Source organism: Lutjanus erythropterus, chromosome 13 (assembly GCF_056507025.1).
Source record: "Lutjanus erythropterus isolate fLutEry1 chromosome 13, fLutEry1.hap2, whole genome shotgun sequence".
In the NCBI taxonomy this organism is placed as follows: Eukaryota; Metazoa; Chordata; class Actinopteri; order Lutjaniformes; family Lutjanidae; genus Lutjanus; species Lutjanus erythropterus.
Genome location: NC_139329.1, coordinates 32,834,116 through 32,859,254, shown reverse-complemented (window position 1 = coordinate 32,859,254; position 25,139 = coordinate 32,834,116). Strand labels below are relative to the sequence as shown.

The window sequence follows — 25,139 nt, the reverse complement described above, 5'->3', positions numbered from 1 at the left end:
ATAATCAAATTAAAGGGTGGGTCCATTCTTCTTCTTTTTTTAAAACAGGCTTTTATATCATTCTCTAACTTCCCAATAGTGTTCCTTATGTATTAAACCTGAGCAATCAAATTTTGGTCAAAGTACATATGTTTTAGTGTAAAAATGCTATTTTCCTAAGCCCTTCATACATCAGAATTTTTTTTGCTAATGGCTGAGTGGGAGTTTCCATTTGACAAACCTGAAGAAGAATGCAGATGGAACCGCTCCTTAATGATAGCTGAATTCTGTATTGCTTTTTCCTTTTGAGGATCCCTGTCGTGTGCACACTGGCTCACTGTCACACTCTTGTGTCTTCCCGGGACACTCGAATAAAGGAGCCATCGTTAATCGCATTAATACCACCTGTGATTTTTCTGTACTATGACGAGTCAAACTGTCTGCCTTGAAAAACACATATAGGGGTCCAGCAGATCAATTTTGCCCTGGGGCCCCTAGGCAGGTTAATCCTGCCCTGCCCCCATGGTTGTTCATCCTACAGAGAGGTGTCTTTGTTTAGAACAATGTGCATCCACGGCCATGCAAAAGGCAACAATAGCACAGCCAGTTGAAAACAATGTGCATCCAATATGGCATGGCTATTGCAAAAAGGAATAGTTTAACCTTTTGGAAGAAATTATGATGTGTCTTCCTTTGAGAACCGGCCAGCGGAAATCACAAATTTATTTCATATGGAGAGGGTCTGACACAATGTTTTTTGTCAACTCTACAGCCTTTGATAAAATACGGCAACTATTTCTGTCTTATCTATCAAGAATGGCCTAAAGCGTTTGTGTATATGTATGTATATTTGCCCAAACATGGGCATTCATACTTTATATATGCTTTTCTTGGTTAGTGTATCATATTTTAGGCATCTATTTAGTGGCTGGTGCTGATTGTCTTGCTAACTGCATTGATTCTTTTGTTTGTTTCTTTGTTTTTATCTTTTTTTTTTTAGTCTGTTCATCCCTAAAGGTATGTGGTGGGCATTTCCTTTATTGTAGCACTTGATCGATATATCAGTTGACCAGCCTTATTGGCCTGATATTGGTCCATCACAGCTGTAGTGATCTATATCAGTGTAGGCATAAATGTTGTCTGATATGCACCTATATGAAAACTTTTTTTTTTTTTACCAGATCATACTGCAGATTGTTGTTATTTGTGAGCTTTATAGGCAGCATTCTGTTTATCTTTGATAATTTTTCTTGCTCTGTTTGTGTTGTTTTTTATTTAAATATCAGTGCAAGTTTACTGTTTCAGTGCCCTGATATCAATTTGGACATTAAAGGTTATTGTTAAAATACCCTGCCACGTGACATATCTTTGTCACAAGTGTTTGATGATCACATTTAAGTGACTGTTGCAAAAAATGTGTGTTTATGTATATATGCTATATATTATTTTCTGTAGAAAGAATACTGGTTGATATATTGACACTGGGAATTGTTGTACTTTCTAATATCAGTAGTGGCATCTGCCGCCAAAATCCACAATTGTTCTTTATAGATGTGTCACTTGTTTACAAAACTATAATAATAAAATGACCAAACAAACAAACATAAGAAAAAAAAAACAACAACAACGTGCATCCATGAGCACACAGAAGACAACAATAACGCAGCCACCCTGCAACAGCAGAGCAAAACAAGTTTGAGGGCATTCATAAAGGGCAAACAAAAACAATGTTTAAATGTCTCTCAGTGACCGTATTTAACATGTGTGTCAGTGAAATCATGTCCCAGTCAGATGAATGGAGTGTACCTGGCTGCCCTACCCCCTGCAGGGGTTCCTGCCCTCCTCTCAGCCCTCTGCCGTTGCCAAGGTTTCCGTGTACGCGCTGCCTGCCTGCCTGTGAGAGCGGAGCCGCGCGATTGTCATACAGTATTGCCAGACATGGCGGCGGATCTACAACCCGAGTGGATTTCTTGTCTCCCTTCTTCCTGGAGTTACGGGGTTACTCGGGATGGACGCGTCTTCTTCATCAAGTAATTACCCCGTCAAAGAAAACGGCTCAAGTGATTTCTTTCCGTCTGCGGCTCGAACAAAGTCTCGGTGTGATAATGAATGATTTTTCTCCTCTCTCAACAGCGAAGAAGCCAAGAGTACAACCTGGCTGCATCCAGTGAGTGGCGAGGCGGTAATAACCGGGCACAGAAAAACTCCAGGTAAGGTGTCACCGACTTAACGGCTGTCAAGTTTCTCTCGTATGCGTCTCATGTTCGCCGTCATGTGCCGTTTGCTTGCCCGTGGACCGACACTTCCCACACCGAGTGAAAGGCTGTGACATCCGTGCCCCTGTTTTTTAACGCGCGAGTGGGCTCGAGTCGCTCCTGCTGCGAGAAGTGATCCCCCTCGTGCCCACCTCTGCCCCCTCAGCCTCGTTCTCAGGTCGGTCAGGTAGTGAAGTTGACGAGTGGACGTTTGCTAACTTATGAACTTGTTAAAACGAACGACTTTGACCGTCAACCGGCAGCGCCTGAATCAATTTCCCCAGCGGTTCGTTTTGTTTTGAACAAACTAGCGGCTTCTGTCGACCACATAGCCCGTCTGATGTACACTTGATAGGCTGTTAAAATGATGAGTTAGCTAACAGTGGCTGAGCCCGCTAAACGGTGATACCCAGCTTGACAGGTAACTACACAGCAACAGCTGCTGTGGACCCAAGAGCTAATAAAGGTTAGCCGTAAATTTACATAATTAGCTTCCCTTTCTTCACCACTTCAAAAAAAAAAGCTCTTAACCAGTGTGTTAAATGATAAAATGAGCTCTCTTTGCGGTGTGTTTTACTGTTGACAGTAATGTGCGACTGTAGCAGCCTTCTCGTGTCTCTGCAAAGCTTTCCCACTAATGTTGTTGAGTGGCTGCTACATCTCAGCAGGGCTTAAACTAAGGATGGGGTATCCTGAGGACTTTATTGATGGCAATATCGACGCTGATACTGCTTACAGATTAGGGCTGCACAGTTAATCACAGTTGCAATTAAACCGCAGTATGGTAAGTGCAATATCCAGATCGCAGGAAAAAAGGGGGGGAAAATAATGAGAAAACAGCATTATAAGGAGGTATTGTAGAGCTGCATAGATGACCTGGTCTAAACATCTTGTTCTCCAGGTGAAAGAAAACGTGTGTGGTACAGACCTCAGTAAATCATTATCACTAATCATATGGCATGTCACAATTGCAATTTCAGTTAAAATAATTGCAATATGACTTTTTTACCAAATCGTGTGGCCCTATTACAGATACTGATACTTACTGACAGTCTTATTGATACTTGATGCAAAAATAGACATGATAAGAGAAGATGGGAGGAGATTCAACAGTTATTTTAGTTAGTTTAGTTTTAAATTAGCCCACAAAGTGTTTTCAGGGATCTAGTGGTATAAACAGAGTTGGGTAAACTGTAGTTTATCCACCTTGTTTCCCTTCATGATACAGTTGATGTGAACATAGGTGAGTAAAGGCTGGGCCTCATTTCAAAGAGGTGGATAGACTGAGTTTGTTTGGGTTTGCCAACCACTGTACCCCTGAAAGTTTTGCCCTGTGCAGGTAATTTTACGTAAATACAGACAGCAGTATTGTTTGTCCAGGAGCTTACTGATATTTTGGTACTGACCAGTCAGGAGCAGGTACAGGTTTAGTACCAGATCTAGACTAGGGTTGGGCAGTATATTGATATAGTATCAATATTGCGATATAAGTCTAGATGTTGTTTTAGATTCTGGATATTGTTATATGGTGATATAGCGTAAGTATTGTCTTTTCCTGTTGTTTGAGTGATGTAATCACTTTGAGTGATGTAATCTCTGAACTTTCCAGACATTTGTTGCTCATCTGTAACCTGCCTTTACACACTTAGTCATGATATCCACATTACTGATGATCAGTCAAAAATCTCATTGTGTTAATGTATTGTGAAAGCATCCGTACAGTATTGTTGCAATAGTGATAGTGAGGTATTTGGTCAAATATTGTGACATTTAATTTTGTCCATATTGTGACATTGTAATGTGTATATGGAGATGTATATCATTAAACACAGAAAAGCCTAAAATATCAAGATATTATTTGTATCAGGTACCAGTGAGGTACCAGATACTCATCGCTAGCTTCAAATAACAGTTGTTTTCATTAGCAATGAATCTGTTTAGTCTCTAAGATGTCAAAAATTGTGATAAATATCAATCAGAGTTTCACATAGCCCAAACCCATTAGCGCTGAAACAATTACTTGATTAATTAATGTTTAAGTAATTTTTTAAGAAAAATTTCAAGATATTCCTTAGTTCCAGCTTCTCATTTGTGAAGACTTTCTGGTTTTATTTGTCTTATGTCATAGTAAATTGAATATCTTTGGGTTTTGGACTGATATTTACAGTACATTGAGCTTTAAGAAACTTGATGGGTAGGTAAAATAAGATAAAATAGAAAATAAATACATAAAACACAGGGATACTAAACAGTTTAATTCTAAACAAATACATTTACTCTGCATCCACAAATCTATCTTCTAGGGGTTAGACAAGTAATAATATTATAGGTGATACAGTCACAAGGCCACCTGGATACTTGGGGTAAGTTGAGAATATCACTGCATTAATGGGTTCATTATAGGACTGTGGTTGATCAAGATAATAGTTGACAGATTCATTGATGATGAAAATAATAGTTAGTGGGACCCCTTAAAGTGAAGTTTGCAAATTGCTTTAGTTCTCCATTCATTGACTGTTATATAAAAAGCATCAAATCCTTGCATTTAAGAACCTGAAAATCTTCAGTATTCCAGCTTGAAAAAAATGACTGAAATGATAAATCCATTTTCAAAATATCTGCTGATTCATGTTTTTTTTTGGTCGACTAAAATTTACTTATTAATCGGCCAATTGTTGCAGCTCTGCATCTCAAACAACATCTGTTTGTTCCACCAGTTTGTATTCATATGTTTTTTGTCCACCTTTCCCTCTCTCACAGACCTACCCACTGGATGGGAAGAAGGATATACCTTCGAGGGAGCGCGGTGTTTTATCAAGTGAGTTTAACACTCTCCCTCCACAATACACACCCATCATAACCCCAGAACCTGCATAGAATATCTAAACGTGCCGTATGAATTCAAAGCACTTCCCCCATTGCATGTCAGCATGATTGCAGCATGCCTTAATTATAAACTGGATTGTATTTATTACCAGTTTTATCAGCTCAAATAAATGAAAAGCTCCTTCATATGCTGCCTTATTCCTGAAAACATGCTGTGTCTTAGAAGTAAATACTACATGGTCATAAATTTGGAACCTTTACTCCCTATTTCTGTACTGCAGAGGCCTATCGCAAAAGTTAATGATTACATAGGAACATTGTGCAAGTACTAGACAGACACGGGCAAAGTGTGGTTGCTGTCTTCTTGAGGGCTGTTTTTATTTATTCAGACTTACCCTGCTTAGAGCTGAGCCTGCTTGGAGAGTTGAGCCAAAGTATAATGTGTTCTCCTTTTCTGACAGTTATTAAACCGTCAAAAAAAAACAGTTATCCTCCCTGTTTAGGTTTATATGGTCTGCTTATAGTTTTAAATGACACTTGTCTTAAGTAGATGCTGGAAAATATTTCTGAGGAACATGCCAGCCAGTGGCATTAAAGACTTCTTATTTAAAGTCTCCTTCCATTGATTTTGTTTGAACATCATATCCCCAGTTTGCTCATTTGTTTGTGGTGTGTGGGCAGGAGAAAATGTGATATATCCTCCATGTCCATGAAAACACTTTGGTTTGTTCAGTTTGTGCCCCTCTCTGTTTGAGGACCAGGATCTACATGAATTACATTAGTAGCTGGCTATGTTACATACCCGCTGATCTACAGTATAGTTCACATTTTCCTCTCTCCTCTCCATGGTAGCCTGATGCATGCGACTAATAAAAAGAGATCACAAGCACTGTCATTCAGTCAGCACTGATTCATCATCTGTCCTCAGAATGTTTTAAATCCAAGGATATGAGCTGAAATATTTTATTTTGTATATCCTAATGAAATACTCCTCACATACACACAGCAGGTATAGATATTTTGCAGATGAATTTTCTCTGCCAAAATACAAGAATGCCCCTGTATGATTGAAGACACTGCAATACACAGGCTACGAATTTAGGATATTATGTGTTATTATCCTCACTGAATCCTCTCTCCGTCTTTGACTTCCTCATGAATTTGAGCCGCTTCATGTGGCAGGTTGCCAGGCACTCTGACTGAAAGGCAGTAATTTTATATTCCAGTATTTTATCACAGCTTCTCAGTGCAAAACAGACTTGGGGACCACATTCATTAGTTGATCACTGTGATTCTGGCACAGTTCAATGACATGGTAATGTTCTTTGTGAAACAAGTCACAAACTAATCATGCTGTCCTACTAAGTTTACAGACTACATTTTGCAAGTTAAAAACTATTGGTTTTATGCATTAGATGCATTTTAGTCACATTTTAAGTTTTAAGAACTAATTTGGATTCAAGTAATGCATCCTTAGAAACTTGAGATGAATTTGCCGTCTTGTTATTGTGTCTTCCACAAATTATTTAGCTGTCAATAGGGGTCAGTGTGTGACCCCTGTATGCAAATTCAAGATAAAAATGCTTTGCACAAAGTTTGACTGCAGTGTAGACTCTAAAGGGATTAAGGGAGCATATATGAGGGTTTTATTTGAACACCATTCTTAAAATGAATAAACCAACACCAGTTTGATTGATATTCCCCTGAGTGTACAATAAAAAACATGATTTATGAAAAAAGAGTTATCTTATCAAAACAACAGCGTCAGTGCACCCAACACCCCACGATTTATGGAAATAAATAAAAAAAACTGAGCTTTTGTTACATGAATGATAAAATATCATCTATTTGTTTTGTTTTATCTCAGCTGCTGACACTTACGTTTGGAGCTAATGTGATATTGCGTGATTACAGACATTTAAAATCTGCCCCAGTCATCTTAATAGGAATGGAAAGTCTATTGATTATCTGACAAACTAAAAAGACGATTTACAGCAAACCATAAATTAGCTGATGCACCACTGCTCAGCAACGAGGCCTCATGGTTTTATTTGTTTGTCTAGAAATAAGCAGGTGAACCACATATGACTCTTAGTCACCTATAATTACAAGTAAGATCCACAATAAACAAACTGCAAACAAAAAACATGTGTTCAGATGGTTTAACTGGGCCACAGAGAAACAGACTCAGCACATCTCCCTGTTTTGACCTTAATCAAAATCTGACCAGCGATGTGACCATAACTGTGCAGTGAAAAAAAACATTTTTTACAATAGAGCAATTTGACAAATAATTTCCTAACATTCATTTGTTTAAGATATTTTTAATTTAGCAAACATGCACCCCAAAAATACAAATTGCAGTTCAGCTGATTACCTCTCCCGCTCTCCATTATGGTGTCTCTAAATCCTTTCACACCTCTGTTCCCCCTCTGTCACTCATTAGTGCTGCATGTCGCTTACCTATGTCTGTCATTTATTTTTCTATACTGCATTAAAAAAAACAAACTGAAAGTTGAAGTGTGAACTCACATTTGACATGAAAATTTGTTTCAGTATAAAGAAATGTTGCATATAATACCCTTTAGTGGGCCTACACAAAATACAAGGAGGCATACAAAATGCAGTACTGCCTGCTCATTTGGTACACCGCACTGTTTAATTTGAATGAAAGCTGATGCAGATTTTGTGGGTGAAGTGCAGATAATTAGCCTACATGCAACCGAGGCTGCCACAGTCTGGTTTGTTTGGGCTGTTTTTGCAAGACACATTTTCCCAGATTGTTTACTGGGACTGGCCCAAGAGGTTCCTCTTTGTTGTTTTACTTAGCAAGAACTTTTAGAATTGTAGTTATGTGGTCACCAGAGTATTTATTTATGTCATTAAGCTGGCTTTGTGCACTGATGAACTAGGATTCAAGGCACAAGATCAATTTGTCAGTCTTAGATGATGAAGACGTATCTTAGCTGTACTTAAACCTGAGTAATTGGACTATGTAAAACCATGCCTGTTAATTTCATTGAGACTTATTGTTTTGACATAGAGACTTGTTGACAGGTTTATGTGATAACCGTCTCGGACATTACTTGGGGCATTTTGAGGCTCTATGTGAAGCTGCCAATAAAATCCTCTGAAAACTGTCCAAAACCATTAGCCTGATGACAGCTGGATAAGTCTGTGCCTTATGTTTTATAGTAAGTTATCATTACTTTGCCATAAATTTAGTATTTGCATAGTAAAGGGGAAATTCTGCACAATGTAGCCACTTGAACCTATAAATTTCTCAGTGCATGCTATGGACAAAATGGCATTCTGCTGCAAAATCTGTTCTTCTTCCTGCATATGTCACAGCAATGTTGTAAGGAAGAGCTACACACTACTAGGAGCATACTAGATGAGTATTTTTGTGGCAACAAAGTAATAGCTATAGGCAGGAGTGGTAAAAAAAAATACCTCATCACAATTTCTTAGAGCTCTAAGTAACGTCTTCAGATTGCTTCTTTTCTCCACTCAACAGTCTGAAATCCAAAGACTCTTCATTTACTATCATAAATGGCGATGAAAAGCGGCATATTGTTTAACATTTTTGCTTGAGAAATGTCTGATTTTCTTGGTACGTTAAGGCACTGCCTGGCCAGTGCAGCTCTGCAAACAGGATAACTCAAATTTCTTGGTCAATATAGCACGCACTGAGGGATTTATTGCTTCAGTTGACTGCATTTACCATCATCTCTGACCGGACAGTCTCACAGAAAGTGCTTAATTTTCCCTTTAAGTATTGTAAGTTGCGGATTATATATTTGCATTTTTAATGCACATAAACAAGGGGCAAATAGTTTAAAACAACTCCTTCCTCTTGTTTTCAGATGCTGGATCATTGATTAATTTCTATGACTCAAGGCTTTTTTGAACCTGCAAAAGGATCTGGCCCATTCACATGCTCGCTGTGTGGCTTGGCTGTTAAAATTGGCTGCACACTGTGAGCATCAAGAAGCAGATTGTGCTGACGTAGACCGTCCTCTGACGGGATGTGTTCAGGAGGATGGAAGGTGCAGATTGTTGTTGTGATACTGTGGACAGGAGGCATGGCCCATCACAAGATTTGATTATTTTATGGTACTGTGAGTGTCGAATGAGTGAAGATCAGCGCAGATGCTAATTGAATCAGTCATGGCTTACCGCTCTCCTCTGACTGAGCAGCTCTTCTGAGTTTCTGGGTTGTTTGCAAGTGGCTCAATGCCAACACGCCTTTTTAGTTTGGGAAGTGTCACCCAGCCAGCACTCGCTCCCCCACTGGCAAAGAGTGAGATCATGAGGTGCAAATCTGCAAACTGTTTGCCTCTTAATTTCATTCACAGGCAGACGTGTACTACTCAAATCAGTATGTTGTGACTGTTTTGTTTCTAAGTCAGATAAGATTGCATGCTGTGAAAAATGTGCCTTTTGTTAAGATGCTACAGTTAAAAACTGCCTCTGTTCAACTTCGCTATTAATCTTCTTTTCAAGTATGTTTGTTTGTTTTTGCCTGAAGAGCACATATCCATCTCACACACACATACACAAGCAGTATCATTGTATCTTCTCATCTGCTGTGGTTCAACGGTCAATAGTGCCCACCCATTAGTCAAGTTTTTTAGCCAGTGGCTTTTGGCCTCGGCCTCAACTGCTGAACTTGGCGATAAATCAGAGAACACTGAACTCCATCCAGCCATTCTGCTGCTCTGGTCCTCCAAGAGCTGAAACAATAATCCACACATTAGAGTAACAGGCACATACTCCTTTAGATTACCTGTCTGTTACTTTCTACCCTGTGTCAAGAGTTGGGAGCTGGGAGATTTATCTGTTAGTGAACTACACTTCTGTGCAAAGATCCACAGCTTGGCTCTCTGATTAGGAATGGCAATCGAGAACTGCTTCCATATTGTCCAGTCCGTTGGAATCACATGCCTCTGACCTAATCAGTTTCTTTTGTTGATGTTGGCATGTTTTTTTTGGACAGTTGCACATTGCAAAACAATGACATCAAATTCATGCATCTTTGCTGCTGGAAACCCGCAGCATGATGGAGTCATGATGGAAGAAATGGTCCACAGTGTGGCTTCAGAGTGGCTTCATTTCATGAAAACAGTGCTAGTTGTGATGTCTGTAAAAAGATCATTTCATGAAAGGGTGGAAACACTGGCAATATGCTGAAATATATTATTATGCAACATTGACTTAAATTCTAGGAATGCAGTGTATTTGATATTTTGCACGAGTGCTGCTTCCTAACTGATCTGCATGTCTGTTGCAGAAGCTAAATATTCTGTTACAGTGAAAAAAGTGCCACACAAGTAGGATTAAGAACCTAAATGAAAACAAAATCTCTATATGCCTACTTTTTTCCCCACAGAGAAAATAGATCAGGAATCACTAAAATCCTATTGATTCCCATTCCTGATCCCATCACTAATGCTGAAGATGTTTTGCAAAAGCACCGAATGCTGCACAGGCTCTGTGCAGAGTACTATATGGCAAGTTTGGCATTGGACACTTTTATTTTCAGGACATTTTCGCTGTGTCCTTCTCTCTGGTCTTCTAGTAAATTCTACAGCCACCCAGAGTGCAGTATCTGTTCAGTTTGTTTTTGTTTGTGACGTAAACACCATTTTGATGAGGCTGTGCCATCTGGCAGATTTGCTTATTCCATTTTATCTCTGTAACACATAATCCCACATTTTAACTTAAGCCTCATTTTGAACAAGACGGAGGGACATGATTTGGGCAATTGAGCCAGCGTTTAGTCAAAATGGTTGTCCATCACTGTCTGCTAATGAGGATTCTTGACGACTTTTCAGTAGTTTGTATCAGGATAAATGGGATGAAGTTAGCTTCACTTGAACAAAAAGCTTAATATTTTCGGAGAGTGATGACCCTAATTATGGGTTTGTTGCCTCACGGAAGCAGGAAGTGTTTACAGCAATTATGTTTATGAATAGACAGGTGCAGATCTCCTGCCAGCTCCCTCCCTTTGTTCCCTATTCTTGTCTCATTTATTCAGTCTGGAAAAGGAGGGGAAAAAAAAAACCTAACTGCTGAAGCCAAGGCTAATTGCATAGGTTACACAATGAGAAAGCTGACATCTTGTTTTGAGGCTAATGAGTAAGGCTCTAACAGCTGACCCTCACAGGGCTATAGAGCAAGAGTCTTGCTTGATTACTGCCCAGTTATTAATGTTTCATTTGGTGACATTTTGTCAGCGTCCTCTGAGGGCAATTTGCCGCTTCCGAGTCCTCATCAGGATAAAGTGCAACATAAAATATAAATATTGTACTAGACTGCTCTGCAACCACCACTTTCATTAAAACTGTTCACTTCTTCTGCTGCATAATTCATCACTCAGCACAGAGGAAAGCATGTCAATTGAAATTTGGCCAATTATGACAAAAATCTCTCTAGTGGATCTCTGTTTAGCTGTTGGCTCGTTTTGTGCTTTGAAGGCCCACACACTGGCTGACTGCACTTTTAAACGCAGGAGTATCAGGTTACAGTGATTTGGATCGATATTCACTTGTGGTAATTGTCATTCAAAGATAAATTATCAAATCATCTTTTTTGATGACTCTGTGGTTTCTTATTGATAATCTATTAGAGCCTCTGCTTGTCATAATGATCCTGCAACAACAGCAGACACAAACTGGGAATACAACACTGACATATTAAAGACGCCACGGTGAGAAAATGTTCCCACTAGTTAATAAACTCATAACAACACCAGTGTATTAACCTTTAAGCATAATGTAATTTAAGTGGTCTAAGAGAAAACTAGACTTCTGCTGCTACTAGTCCATGTTGGGAGACTTTGGCTAATCACAGGTCAGTAATTGTGGGTCCACACCTAAAAGTTTGGTTCCTGAATTGAACCAATGAGAGGACGAGACTTTGTTGCAATTCTTCATAAAGTCAAAACTCAAATGGTTCAGAAATTTAAACACAATTAATGTGATAGAAATGCCATTTGGTTATTGGTTATACAGTTGTTGGGTAAAAAGACAACAGACAGCTGAATCTCTACCTGGATATCGTACATCACAGACCACCATCTGGTTCTGTTCATGATTGTGATGATCTGGAATGCATATCAGCAGACTTTAGAGGCATACGAGTGTCTCTTAAGACAGTGGGTATTAAATAATTTAATAATACAGGCATGTCTCACTTCATAGTGAGAGATAACTTTTTTAAACTAATGAAATGACACATACAATGGCATGCGTTCAGTATAGAAATGAACCACTTCAGAGTTTACTTGATGACCTAGGAATGAGACTCAAGAGACTCATTCTCCAGAATTGGTTACTGCACCATAAGTATATTTTTGTTGTAATGTAAATTAGCACCAGCTAACACCTTCGTAGTAATGTACTGAACAACAGAATACTCTTACGTCTGTCCACGCCCCACAACTGTTTGGTGTTGCCCTTCCGTCCGTCATTCACATTGTCATTTGATCCATTGTTATCATAAAAATATTGATTATAGCCACTGTAAAGAAACATTTTGGTGGATAGATTAGACTGTCATATTACGTACAGCCAGATGAGTAAATGATTATAACAGGGAAGCTGTTTGCCTCTGAACCTAGTATAATTCAAAATACCCTACTAAGTCTTTCAGTAATACTTTCAGTATAGTTGATGGTAAGCTCAGCTAGCCTTCGCATAGTTAAATTCATGTCATTTCTCATGCCATTTGTCCATACCAGTATTTCTGTTCCTGTCTTTCCTCTTCTCTTTTTAAGTTTCATCTCTGCAGTTCCCGACACTTCAGACACTGACACTTAAGGGCATCAGTAAAATGAGGCATCTTATCAGAGATCTGAAGAATGGATTAGCATGTCACAGACTTCAAGCATAGGGGATTTGTTTTCATTTTCATGATTGACATCAGCTAAAGAGAGAACAAATCCCTAATGCTAGGGGACAATCTGAGGAATGAGCTCACAATGATCCTCGTGTTTCTGTGTCGTGATTCTGTCTGTGTGGGCTTGCAGTGGCTTTGTCTGTAGCCTCACCTGGAATGCAGTTGAGTGTTGAGAGTTGAGGTCTTGATCTATTAGGGCAAACACAACAGGAGTCCCATCAAACCCTCCATAACTGTCAGACACTCAGTTATGGCAGACTTTAAAGGCTTTCCCTGCTCTCCAGGGAATAATCCAGGCTTCTATCTGTGAGCAGAAGCCTTATATCAGACCTGATTATGTAACCCTGAAAATCCAGTGACAACAGTGATAATGTGGGAGAGGTGACCAAGTGTTTGGACTCTGAATTAAATTAAATGCAAGATAGGGCTGTATAATTAATCTTTTAATAAGTGAACTTCCATATTCAGGCTAAAGTCGCTCAGGTGAAATATTAATAACACCTGCTCTTGTGCATCAAATCAAGTTCTCCCCAGTGAAAAGAAAGCTCTGACCAATCACAAACACTTGTTTCAACTAAGGCTAAGCAATATGGCCTTAAAATTATGTCACAATATTTTAGGGTATTTTATGTTGACGATATTCTTGATGATAAACAGTATATTGATAAAAGATTATTGCTTTAGAACTCACAACAGCTGTTGTGGCCTCTCTTCTCCTTGTACTCAGTCAGATGCTTCTGCTTGAGATGCTCCCTGTTGCTGTTGCCATCTTGGACTTATTACATATTACTGTGGTTTGTTGGATATTTGATCTTTATAACCAAACCACTTCCACGGTACTGGAAGTCACTTCCCATTTTGGAAATAATGCCTCCACTGTAATATTGTCATTGTCACAATATGAAGTCACGATGTTGTAATATTGCCATTATTACAATATGATTTTTTTATTCTGAAAAACAATATATTGTGAACCATATGATATGGCACACACCTAGTTTCAGTTATGCTTTCATTAATCCTGCATTCATGTGGTGTTGGGATAATAGGAAAAATTAGCTCCCGACTGGGAAAATTCACACCCAACTCAGAAAATGTTGTTATACATCATGCTAAGTTGTTGTCTGCTGATGTCATATGTGCAGAAACATGGCAGATGAAAGTAAATGTTAGATTGAAAACTTTATGTATTAGCACTGACCCTGATAACAAGTCAGCCAGAAACAGACTCAGCACCCTTGAATAGCAACATGAATCTGTAGCGGGATGCTAATCTCAACCAACCATCACACAGATACTACATCAAGTACAAGAACAACAACAACAACGACCATACCTGCCGTGCGCTTTGTAGCATCCATGTGTTTTCGATGTAGGACTTAAAGGCACATGATCACACTGAAGTTGGACTAATAACTTCCCAACTCAGGAAATGGGACCATCTGAGGACTTGTGAATTAGCCTCTCTGCATCCAAAACATGATTGCGGCTGCAGGCAAGAGCATTGTCATGTCATGTCACAGTTAACCTTCAGTGTAATGTGTGATGCCTATACAGGGATCAATTAGTTTTATGCCATGGGCATAGAAAATACTTATGTCTGATGAGGTGGCAGGTGTAAAATGTATATCAGGACATCTCAAGGATAGCTCTAATCACAATTAAATGTTAAACCACTGTTGTAAATCAGCTTTCATAGTATATTGCCTCTGAATCTCTGCCAGGTCCACCAGGGGCTCTATAAAAGGTGTTGTCCTTGTGCTGTTTCATAAAATGCAGACAAAAAATAGACAATATACTAAATGCATCAAAAAGTGTCAAACGTGACCAAAGTTGTGCACAAAACCATGACCATAATGTTTTCATTTTATAGAATTGTTTAGCCTTAAAAATTTCAAAGTTTTCATATTCAATTCAGTAAATCTTCATAGTCCCCAGAGGTATTTCTGGTTTAGTTTAAACATAACATTAAAAAAGCATAGACATCTGGGGAGAAGCAGAGGCTGATTATACTATAATTTTTATATATTGTCTAAAAAATCATCTGACTATGTTAACCTCAAACCTAATTGAACCTAATTAACCACGTCCTGTGCAGGATTACAAATGTTTTTGTTTTTGCCTTTTCTTTCAATTAAATCAGTAGCAACAGTCTACTTTCCCAAACAGATGCTTCTCTGGCTCTGCCTTCCTCAGCATGTGTGTCCTGGCTGGTAGCACCTTGAAGTGCTTCAAGAGATTTATTATAAAGGCAACAAGTAGAGCCAGTTTCTTTCATTTGTTTTGTTGGAGCTGTAACCAATCCCAGCACACACTGGGTGAGAAGCGCTTGCACACTGGACAACTCGCCACCCTGCCAAACAAAGACAGACGACCTAATTCACACCTATGGGCAAATTAGTTTCCAGTTCGCCTAACCTGTGTGTCTTGCATGTTGAAGGAATCTTGCCCACCCATAGAAAATTCACACTGACACAGAGACAACATGCAAACATCTAAATGGACTATAACCAAACCTTCAAAGATGAATGACAAGTTAATATTTCATTATTGCCTTTGTATAGGCAAAGCATTATAATCTGAAGTGTAATCCGATTGAGAATAATGAGCTTTCAAGGAAATACAACCCCGTCTTCTGCTGTGCCTGTCTTTGTCTTTACCATGTCCACTATAATTAGCCTATACAATGATTTAATAGTGTTAGTGTGCCTTCAGTATTGAATGAAATGATCCTGATGATTATCTTAACCATAATTATGAAGCCCATATGCAATGTCTTAATGGTATGTTTGTAAAGAAGTAAGATGTTTGTTCCCGTACAAATGGCACATCAGGGACAATGTCTTATTCAAACTGTAAAGCTCTGAGAGAGTATTTACTCACCCCCTTGGCAGAAGGAGGCTCTGATGGCTGTGGCTGCTGACTCACTAACTCTGTCAGTGCTCGGCACTCATGCATTTCACTTGTGTGTGTAATGTGATTTAAGAGGGAAACCAGCGGACCTGGATCTGCTGTACATCATCCTCGTCTCTAGCCCCATAACTCTCTGTTCTGAGGCTGGGTGCTGTCTGGGAGGCAGACAGTCAACTAGGCAGGCTTTGAGCAATTCAGGCTGCTCTCACGCGTTGCAGCCTCTGTGGGGTCCCTGCCATCTGGCTCGCACTGGAAGAAAATTGTGTATGTGTTTTGGTGTTTGTTTGGATGCTGTGTGTGTGAACATATGTGTTAAAGATCCTCTGATGTCGGTGGCTGCCCCAGGTGCTGATTAAGACGGTTCCTCAGTGAAAATCCACATCAGACCAAGTTATCCTCTGTTGTTGTATTCTTGGCTACCTATCCCAGAGTTCTGTGCTGCATGTGTTGTTTACAAATTGTGTTCACTCTTTTTATCCTATGGGAAAGATTTTTCTCAGGATTAGAAACTAAAGGTGTTTCTGCTTTTAACAGGATCAAGAGACTCTTTTTCTGCAGTGTTCTAATTTGCTATCAGTAAGAAGGTGACAGCTTTGTAAGTGTAATATGATAGACATTTTTGTAATTTTTAGACTCTCAGAATACGCACAAGCCTAAAAGCCCAAATGCACTAAAAGCAATAATTGATGCGAGTCAAATGATGCTCCTATGGCACGCTGCAGATTTCAGATTTGAAATGCCAACACAACAGAACCAGCAGGATTTTGGGAAAAGGTTGTTATTTACATGTATCTATTGATTTATTTAGTATTTTTTATTAATAATATTTTTTCTTTATTAAGACATTGTCTCCTGAGGTGCTTTATATTCATGATATTAAGGCAACCAGGATCATTTACATCAGTTTCACTCTGACAGTTTAGATCAATGAAAACAATTTACATGACAGCAGAGAGCAAACTTCAACACCAACATACACTGAGGAAATAAAGAGGGAGAGACAGCGTGTGGGCACTTCATTACAGTTAATAATAATGCAGTGCAGTGACAGATGTCACATAGAGGAGACAAGCATCTGTCTGTCTGACGCTGTAACAGAGACTCAAGTCTGCCGTGTATAAACCACAGAACTGTGCAGTAAACATTAGGATTCATGATCTGATTGGATCCCTTGGGTATTTACACCCTTGGTGCAGTTTGTTTTGGTTGGTAACGCCGGACTCAGGCTCTGGTGCAGATCAAACAGCTACTCTCTGCTCCGCCTTGAAGTTTCTGGAGTGAACACTAGTAAAACAAAATTCGGAAGTGTACCATTGTTTATGTCATTCCATTGGTTAGAAAATATTTTCTCTTCCTTTTTTTGGTGGCTGGTAAACTATTACTGCATTTGCTACCAAGACGTGGACTGGCAATGGACAAGCCTGGATTCACAGCGAAGTGGGAAATGCCAGCATTGTTAGTCTTTTGACTCACCGACTATATGACCAGTAATTGTAAGACATTTCCACCACATGACTTGTGTTTGCAGTTTCTGGACTGTTTTTAAGTTTTGTGAATTAAAGAGTTTGTAAATACAAATTGGACCAGTAGGAAAATTGGTTCACAATGGTTTGATTCAGGAATCAGACTTCTAGGTGTGAACCCGCCCTCAAACTCTGCAATGATTAAAGCACAATACTAAAGAATATGTGTGTAATCCCCAGTGGTATAGAATATGTTGATTAAATGTAGGCCTACCTCTTGGGTTTAGTAATGTAGCATACAGCCTACAATAATTCTTTGGTTCTAAAGCCTCTTAGTTGTGTGGTGTCTTTGATTTAATGCTGATGGAGCTGTTGAACTTAAGTAATCCCTGTAGTAATCTGCAATGAGCCGCCCTTTGCTGATGTTGTGCCAGGTTGAATTGAGGGACAGCTGCCTTCATGGGAGGTCATGCTGCTGGTCAGCTATTATTCTGCACTTTATTAATTCTACATATTCTTTATGAACTTGGTACTTCAACCTTGTTGCTTTTTTGTTTTTTGTTTTTTTTTCAGAACAGATCAGATAGACTTTTCACAATTTATAATTGTAAGGGAACCAGTATGTTTTGCCATGGATACCAGCACCTTACCTTTGTTTTTTATCCATATAGCTGGCAGAGAGAAATGTGAAGTCAGAGAGGCACAACTTAGACCATTTTTGCAGGATATGATCTTAAGCCATGTGTGAGACTCCCCTATCCTGGTGGTTCTCTGGACTCATCTGATGTCAAATGCTCCAAATACCCATCCAGCCTGACTGACTGCTTCAAATGATCTGTTTAGTTGAGGAACTCAATATTTCTTGAAGTCCAAAGCTGAGATAAAATGGAAAATGCCTTTTAATCCTTTTAGAACATACCCCTGATCATATTGTGTGCCTATTTAACAATACATGCCAAAAAATACCAAAACATAGTTGTCCAACCCTAGTGATTGTTCTTGTTAAGTAATATGACGCATGCTTACTTAGCCTTGAACCACAGTCTTCGTCTTTTCATGGCACAGAGCTAAGATTCTTGCCCACTTTTTAACATTCTTGTCAACTGCCTGCCTGCCCTGCTTCACTTAGAAATACATCACGGATAGATACTCTGAAAATGCTGTTTCATCTGGACTTTAAACAGGGGACCATTACTGTGATCATGGTGAGATGCTGTAGAAATAAAGCAAGAGCTGATCAGTGCTTGTGCAGGTGGCTCCATGATACTTGTTTTGTGATCTATGTGATGGGCATCTCTTAAGCTCCTAAAATGGTACAACTGCAATATCGTGCCATGGCAAACTCTCTCTCTATCTCTTTTCCTTCTCCCTCTGTTTCTCTTGTCTGTCTACCTCAGTCCAGTGGACAGTGCACGGCCCAGTTGTTTTCCAGATGGTCTGTGATGATTAGGGAGCTTTTGGAAGCCGTCACTCTGCTCAAATGTTCTACAGCTGTGAGCTCTTGGAGCACCATGTTAAAATGTCCACAGAGGGCTTTGGAACAGAGTACTGTTTCCTGAAACAAATTGTTACAAATTCAGCCTCTGAATTTGTCTTTATCCGCATCCAAACAGGCACTCGGTGCAGTCTCCTTTTTTTTTCTTAACCGGCTACGCAGAAAGGGAACCCAAGCCTCTGTTTTCACAGTGGTCACACCTTCACCAAAAGTTTCCACTAAAATATTGCAGCGTATCTTCTTTTCACACTCTTCCAGAGGATTGAATAAAGGGTGTAGCGCTATATTGATGTACAGGTTGCAGCCAAGTTTTCAATTTAGCAGCAGCAGTGGAGGGATTAATATCGTACCTTCCTGGTCCTGTGGCTTTGGCTTATTCCCTCCTGTCTCTCTCCTGGCAACAGTGTCAGCTGCACCGTTCCCCCTGCAGACCTCACATGTCCCACACTTGTCTCTCTCCAGCACATCATTCAGGCTAGCAAGACATACAATAATGCATGCTATCAGCAGAACATGACTCTTCTTTATGTTTTTTACCCTCTCTCAGTGTCTGTTGAGCTCAGTGACAGCATAAATGCTTTTGGGTCTTTGGATGTCGTCTTTCTTATAGTGAGTGCTAATGATTAGGAATAAATGTCTGGCTGCCCTGTATGTAGATTCGATAACCCTTACCTTATCTCTAATGGTGTAATCACTTCCAGGAGAGATTAGATCTGCTGATAGGCTTATTTCGTCTCTAGTCCATCTCCAGGGCTGGCACTTGTCAAAGCCATTCATCTAAAAAGTCCTTATGTAATATCATAACTGTGTGAAGGACTTCCATAGTTATTCCCAACAAACTTCAACCAAAATTGAAACTGCTTTTTACAACCACTTTGTTCCTCTTGTATGTCTGTGTGCATGCAGATTAGTGCGAGGCCCATCATGCCTTGAGTGCACTGTAAATTCTGCTGCTAGATGGGGCACTTGACTGATATAAATAGTAGCCAGGTCATCACGACTGCTGCAAATAGCACCAAGTTCTCTGAGGTACCATCAGACCCATCATATTCTAGAGAGAGAGTGGAGATATTTCAAACTTACTTAAAAATAAATCCACATAATGTCAGAATATCTGTATATTATGCACAGTACTGGTGGGGATTTGGTTCTCTTTCTGAGGACAGGGAGGGTTGCATAGTGGCAGTGATTGGATAATAGACTGCATTTATTGCTCAACTGTTGGGTAGTGACTCTTCTCCTGTCAGAGTCCTCTCCCACGCTCTGTCCTAGGATCTGGCTGTCCCTGCTTAAACAAATATTTGAACTCTGTGCCAAGTACCTCAATGAATAATGTATACCTGCTGTGATTGATATTGTACAATTGTGTGTTCCCAGAAGCTTAATGCCATCACTGGAGTTACCGGAAAAAGAATGTGCTATAGTGTGGGTAGAGTCACAGAAAACGTGCTGAAATTGCTCTACCTCATTACAAATTAACACAAGCTATTTGTCCGGTAAACACAAAGCCCTGGAAAAAACAAACTGCTAAACGTGCATCCCTTGATCTAAATTGGTGCTTTGGAGGCGCTGCATGGTTCCTGCTTCCTGGAGTCTGAGCCGTCTGTTTGAGGTCAGGTGATTCACAGATAGCTGAGGAGAATAAAATGGCTGGGTGCTGGACATAGCCTCACTCCAAAGTCTTACATCAGATGTTTGTCAGAATCCCAGGTAACCTGTGTTTTTGCTTTTGTTTCACTAGAAGAACAAACATTTTAGTCCACCTTGCGATCCTTATCAAAATCCACTCTACTTACTTAGGCTGAGGTAGATTTGTAAAAGAAAGTTTGAATTGCTTCATATATTTTTAATGCTACATACATTGGTTTTTGTCTTTCCTCTTTCATAATGCAGTTTGACCTTTTACAATGGGGCTGTAGTCAATCAGAGAAAGTCTTGATTGGGTGAAAGTCTGCCTACTCTTCAACCAATCAGTTTGCAGGGGAGAAAAAAAACTGCATGCACTGAGTGTACTTTACCTGCTAGCCTAAATGGGTGCAAATTAGGGGTGTATAAAAATATCAGTACACTTGAGTATCGCAATATTATGTTTTATGATAATGTATCCATTCTCAAAAACACTGTATCGTGATATTGTGATACATGCAAAGATTCGTGCAGTAGTTCGTTTTGTTTTTTGTTTAAACCCCTGACCACTAGACAGCAGTGTTGTTATCTGTCTTCACTGATCTGATTGCATAAACAAGTTAACTAAAACTGTGATTTTATGCATTTGGTTATATTCTTTATACTGTGACAGTTTTATGTAAAATTAGATTTAGAAATAGCAATAAATCGCCTTGCTCACAGTGACACAATATAAGATAAGATAAGATAAGATATTCCTTTATTAGTCCCACAGTGGGGAAATTTTCAAATGTAAGAAAGTAGTAAAGAACGAAAACTAGTTAGGAAAAGGCTCGACGGTGAGCAGGAGCTGCTGCAACAGGCTGCCACTAGTGCGGCGCCATTTTCCGACCTTCCGATATTGCAATATACTGAATAGTGACTGTTTTGTTGTGATACATATCGTATTGCCAGATTCTTTCTAAAACACAGCCTTAGTTCTAATCAAAGTTAAACAGTTTTGCCAAGCACATGAATTCCTGCAGTTTGACAATATTGTATTCGATTTTTGTAAATTTAGTGTCACGTACGTCAGCAACACAGCAACAAGGGTCACACCAGCTTCTGTATACGAACAAAGCTCAGCGCTAATGCAGCTTGCGTCGCACTATAAACTTTAAACAGTAAGAACAGTTACCAGCATCTGACCTACTACTGCAGTTACTTAGTTGGCTTCAGATGAGGCTTGACTTTCACACAATTTTTCTCGACTGCCTCCCAATTTTACAATATTAGTCCAACATCACTCCTGCTGGCGGGAATATCCACACAAAAGGTGTATAACATGCTAATGCCAAATTCAGCTGGATAGCCTACAAATTCAACAGTAAAACAACATAAAACAGGGCAAAACCTATAGCTTTAAAGTTTGAAGTTGGGTCACAGACAGCAGGTATTGGATTGATCATTGAGCTCGAACTGCGAGGTAAAATCCACACACATGATTTCATCAAAAATAACTTTTTATCCCTCCAGCTATTCTGTCCCCTGAGGCTGGGGGCCGATATAGCGATTTGTGCTGCTACTTTGACATGGTGTCAACTAGTTTGAAGCCAAGTAAATGTTCAGTAAATTGGCCCTAGCTCAAAAATAAAATACATCAGGTCTGCATATGTCTCTCGCCCCTCATATTAATGGATTAAGAAGTGCCTTTCTCCCAATTAAAGTAACACCAACGACTGTCCAACCAATGAGAATTTAATTAGGCCACAAGTTATCAGTCCAAAATTGTCAATGTGTATCACTACACCCCAGGCTTGTGTATGTGTGTCCTGGTGCATATGGTGGCAGACATCAGGATACAAACAACACAGGGACCTACTCATCAAAACATCACTCTATCTTGCCACTGTTGGTTACAAGCTCCATAAGTTACCTTTAAAGATGAGGTGCAATGAAATCAATCAGTCCGTCCTTTCATACTGCATATCAGCTCTGTGCAGCCTGCTGCTTTCGGTTTCAGTTAGAGAGTGTGTGAGAGTATGAAAGATGAGGCCACAGTGGAGGTAAGCTGACAGGGGCTTCATAACTGTAGTAATGGTTGCACCACACAGCGATCCATCAGTCTAATCAGCTGTCAGGCCTCTGCAATATGTTTCTGCAGCAGTAGGGATGAATGTCTCTGGAAGTCAAGAGTCTGGTTTAAATATTAGCACTACTTGCTCAAGGATAAATGCAGCCTTCCCACCTCTGTGCTGCTATTCACAAGCCGATGTGTGCAGGCATTCCTCCTCCTCGCAGGATGAGAGGCATCCCACTGTTTTTCACTGTAAGACCTCTGCTGGTGGTTCACATAAATGCACCCTCAACTTTGACGATGATGTTATGATTACCACATCTCTGCCTCTGTGCTTCTTGTGTAAGGTAGTGGGATTTAGCAGAGACCATTTCAAGATGTCTTCCCTGTGTGACAGCTTTATTACAGCCTGCCACTGGACTGATGATGGCCCTTATTGAGTGTGTGGGTGGTGTGGTGTGTGTATGTAGGGGTGGGAAAAAGAAACCGATATAAATGTCACAATGGTAGAGAGACGAGCCATGATATGAATTTGACTATACTGTTTGCAACAACATAAGGTTTACTTAAGTACACTGAGAGGATCAGTACAACTCACTGCATGTTAGGATTGCAGGTGTAATACATGTTATGTTTTCTAGGATATAAAAAACAAGTGAGCATACTGCATTTAAATCACATTCTCTTGAAATGTGTGGCAAAATTCTCTGATTCCAGCTTCTTAAATGTGAAAATTATCTGATCTCTTTATTCCTTAACGACAGTAAACTGAAAATGTTTGGAGTGTGGGCAAAACAAGACATTTGAGAATGTCATTAGGGACCATTTTCTGACATTTTATAGACCAAACAACTTATGAATTAATTGAGAAAATAATTGTCAGATTAATGAACAATGAAAATAATCATTAGTTGCAGCCCTAGTTCCATGTACTCAAATGTGACAGTTATCTCCCTCTCTTGTTCTTGCATCAATGTAACTTGAATGTTTTTTTGGATTTGGAATGATATTTGATGAAGTTACCTTGGACTCTGGGATATTATGGTATTTCCAAGTGAAGCCTCATTTTGAAGCCTCAAGATTGGCATTGTGGGGGTCAACCATCTTGTTTTTTGCAACCCAAGCATGTGCAGTCGATGAGATTGTGGAGCTGGTGGGTGACAGACTGCAGCTTGGGTGTTGTTTGGTTTTGGCTCATCCATTCAGCGGGAAAAAATGGCGGCCCATTTGGGCACAGAGTTTCTCATATTTAAACTAACCAGTACATTAAAATATGTTTTGCAGTAACAGAATCTTGATTCATGTTTGATCAACGTTGTTTGGTTTGATCTGAGTTTCATGAGCCTGGTGTGTTGCACTGGACTGGACACACTGAGAATGACCTGTCAGTCGCACGGTAGCCCCGCCCTAAAGCATACCCTGCCTTATCGTCTATTTTACACTAAATGGGACCATCCTTTTCAACATTAACATCATGCTGTATTGAAGAAGACTTGAACGTAGTGATTAAGACCATTAACTCATTAGGAAACTGTTTACTAAAATAAAAAATCAAATGAGAAGTAGGGTCATTTTTCCATAAGAGTACATACAATCTGACCTCTTATTGAACACAATGAAGTTGCCCCTTTCAGCTATTAGAAAGAATACATGTTTAAGGCACTCAGGGGAAACTTTGGTTTTGGCTTCATTTTTCAGACCCAGAAGCTCCATCCACTATTTAGTATACAGTGTATGAATATTTCACTGTTTTCAGATGTTTCATAGACCAAATAGTTAATTTATTAGGCTATTAGACACAACAATAGGCAGATTAATAAGTTGTGAAAATAATTGTTTGTTACAGCCCTAATTGTATTGTCTTTGTGTGGGTCTGTGTTTCATTTCTGTCCGGGGTTCTTTTGCTGGCTTGGTGGTTGTTTTTGGCAAAAAGTGTATGTTTTACTATTCAGTTGTACGCCCACAAGTAAACCCATTTTCTCTGTTTTTCTCCTGTATCAAATCATCAACAGTCAGCTGGTCTTTTGAATGTCTTTAATTCACAGCGTAACAACTCACAGTAAAATACAAGACGTCATCTTTAATTTCATTAGGCTCAGTTTTGTATAACAGTGATGTCATTCACTCTCAAAGGAAAACTTCTACTCCTTTGTGAGAGTCTGCATGTGTAGGAAGCCTCTCTCAAGTCTCTTTGAGTATTTTTAGTCCTAGTCAGACGTGATGCGCGTGATTTTGAAAGGTTTGGCCCTTGATGCTGCAGACTTGCATCTGTTCGTCTAAGCAATCTGAAACGTTCCCCAAATCAATAGGAAGTTTCTGTGTAGTGATTTGGAACAAGCCCTAAGTGGACTGTAAGATCTTGTGAGATGTTAGATTCGCCTCTCTCTGCCTATTTGTTTTCATTGTTTATTTATGGAGGAGGGAGTCTCATTAGTCATTCAGTGTGACAGTGTAAATGTGTACACAAGAAGTTTGCTCTTTGCCAAGAACTAAAGCACAGTTGAAGCTGGCTCACTGCCAAACTTAAAATTGGCTTTACCCTACCTACAGTCAAAATGGCAGCACTCTCAAAAACATGCATTCATTCTTTTTAGAGACCTTTGCCAGGACAGTGCTTGACAGGA

At 39.5% G+C, this 25,139-nt stretch overlaps 1 protein-coding gene across 6 annotated transcripts in view; it reads left to right on the top strand.

Annotated features, from left to right (window-relative positions):
- The first annotated feature begins 1,816 nt into the window (after window positions 1-1,816).
- The window catches only part of LOC146316907 (pleckstrin homology domain-containing family A member 5-like), a 105,577-nt gene continuing 82,254 nt past the window's right edge, over window positions 1,817-25,139 (top strand). For 2 of the 6 annotated variants that reach the window (XM_084733308.1, XM_084733307.1), the window contains exons 1-3: window positions 1,824-2,009; window positions 2,113-2,189; window positions 4,995-5,052. In XM_084733308.1, coding sequence (XP_084589434.1) covers window positions 1,918-2,009; window positions 2,113-2,189; window positions 4,995-5,052 — 227 coding nt within the window. In that variant the 5' untranslated portion in view covers window positions 1,824-1,917. Of the gene's footprint in view, window positions 2,010-2,112; window positions 2,190-4,994; window positions 5,053-25,139 lie in introns of all 6 variants that reach the window. The other 4 variants (XM_084733305.1, XM_084733304.1, XM_084733306.1 and 1 more) reach the window with 4 other exon arrangements.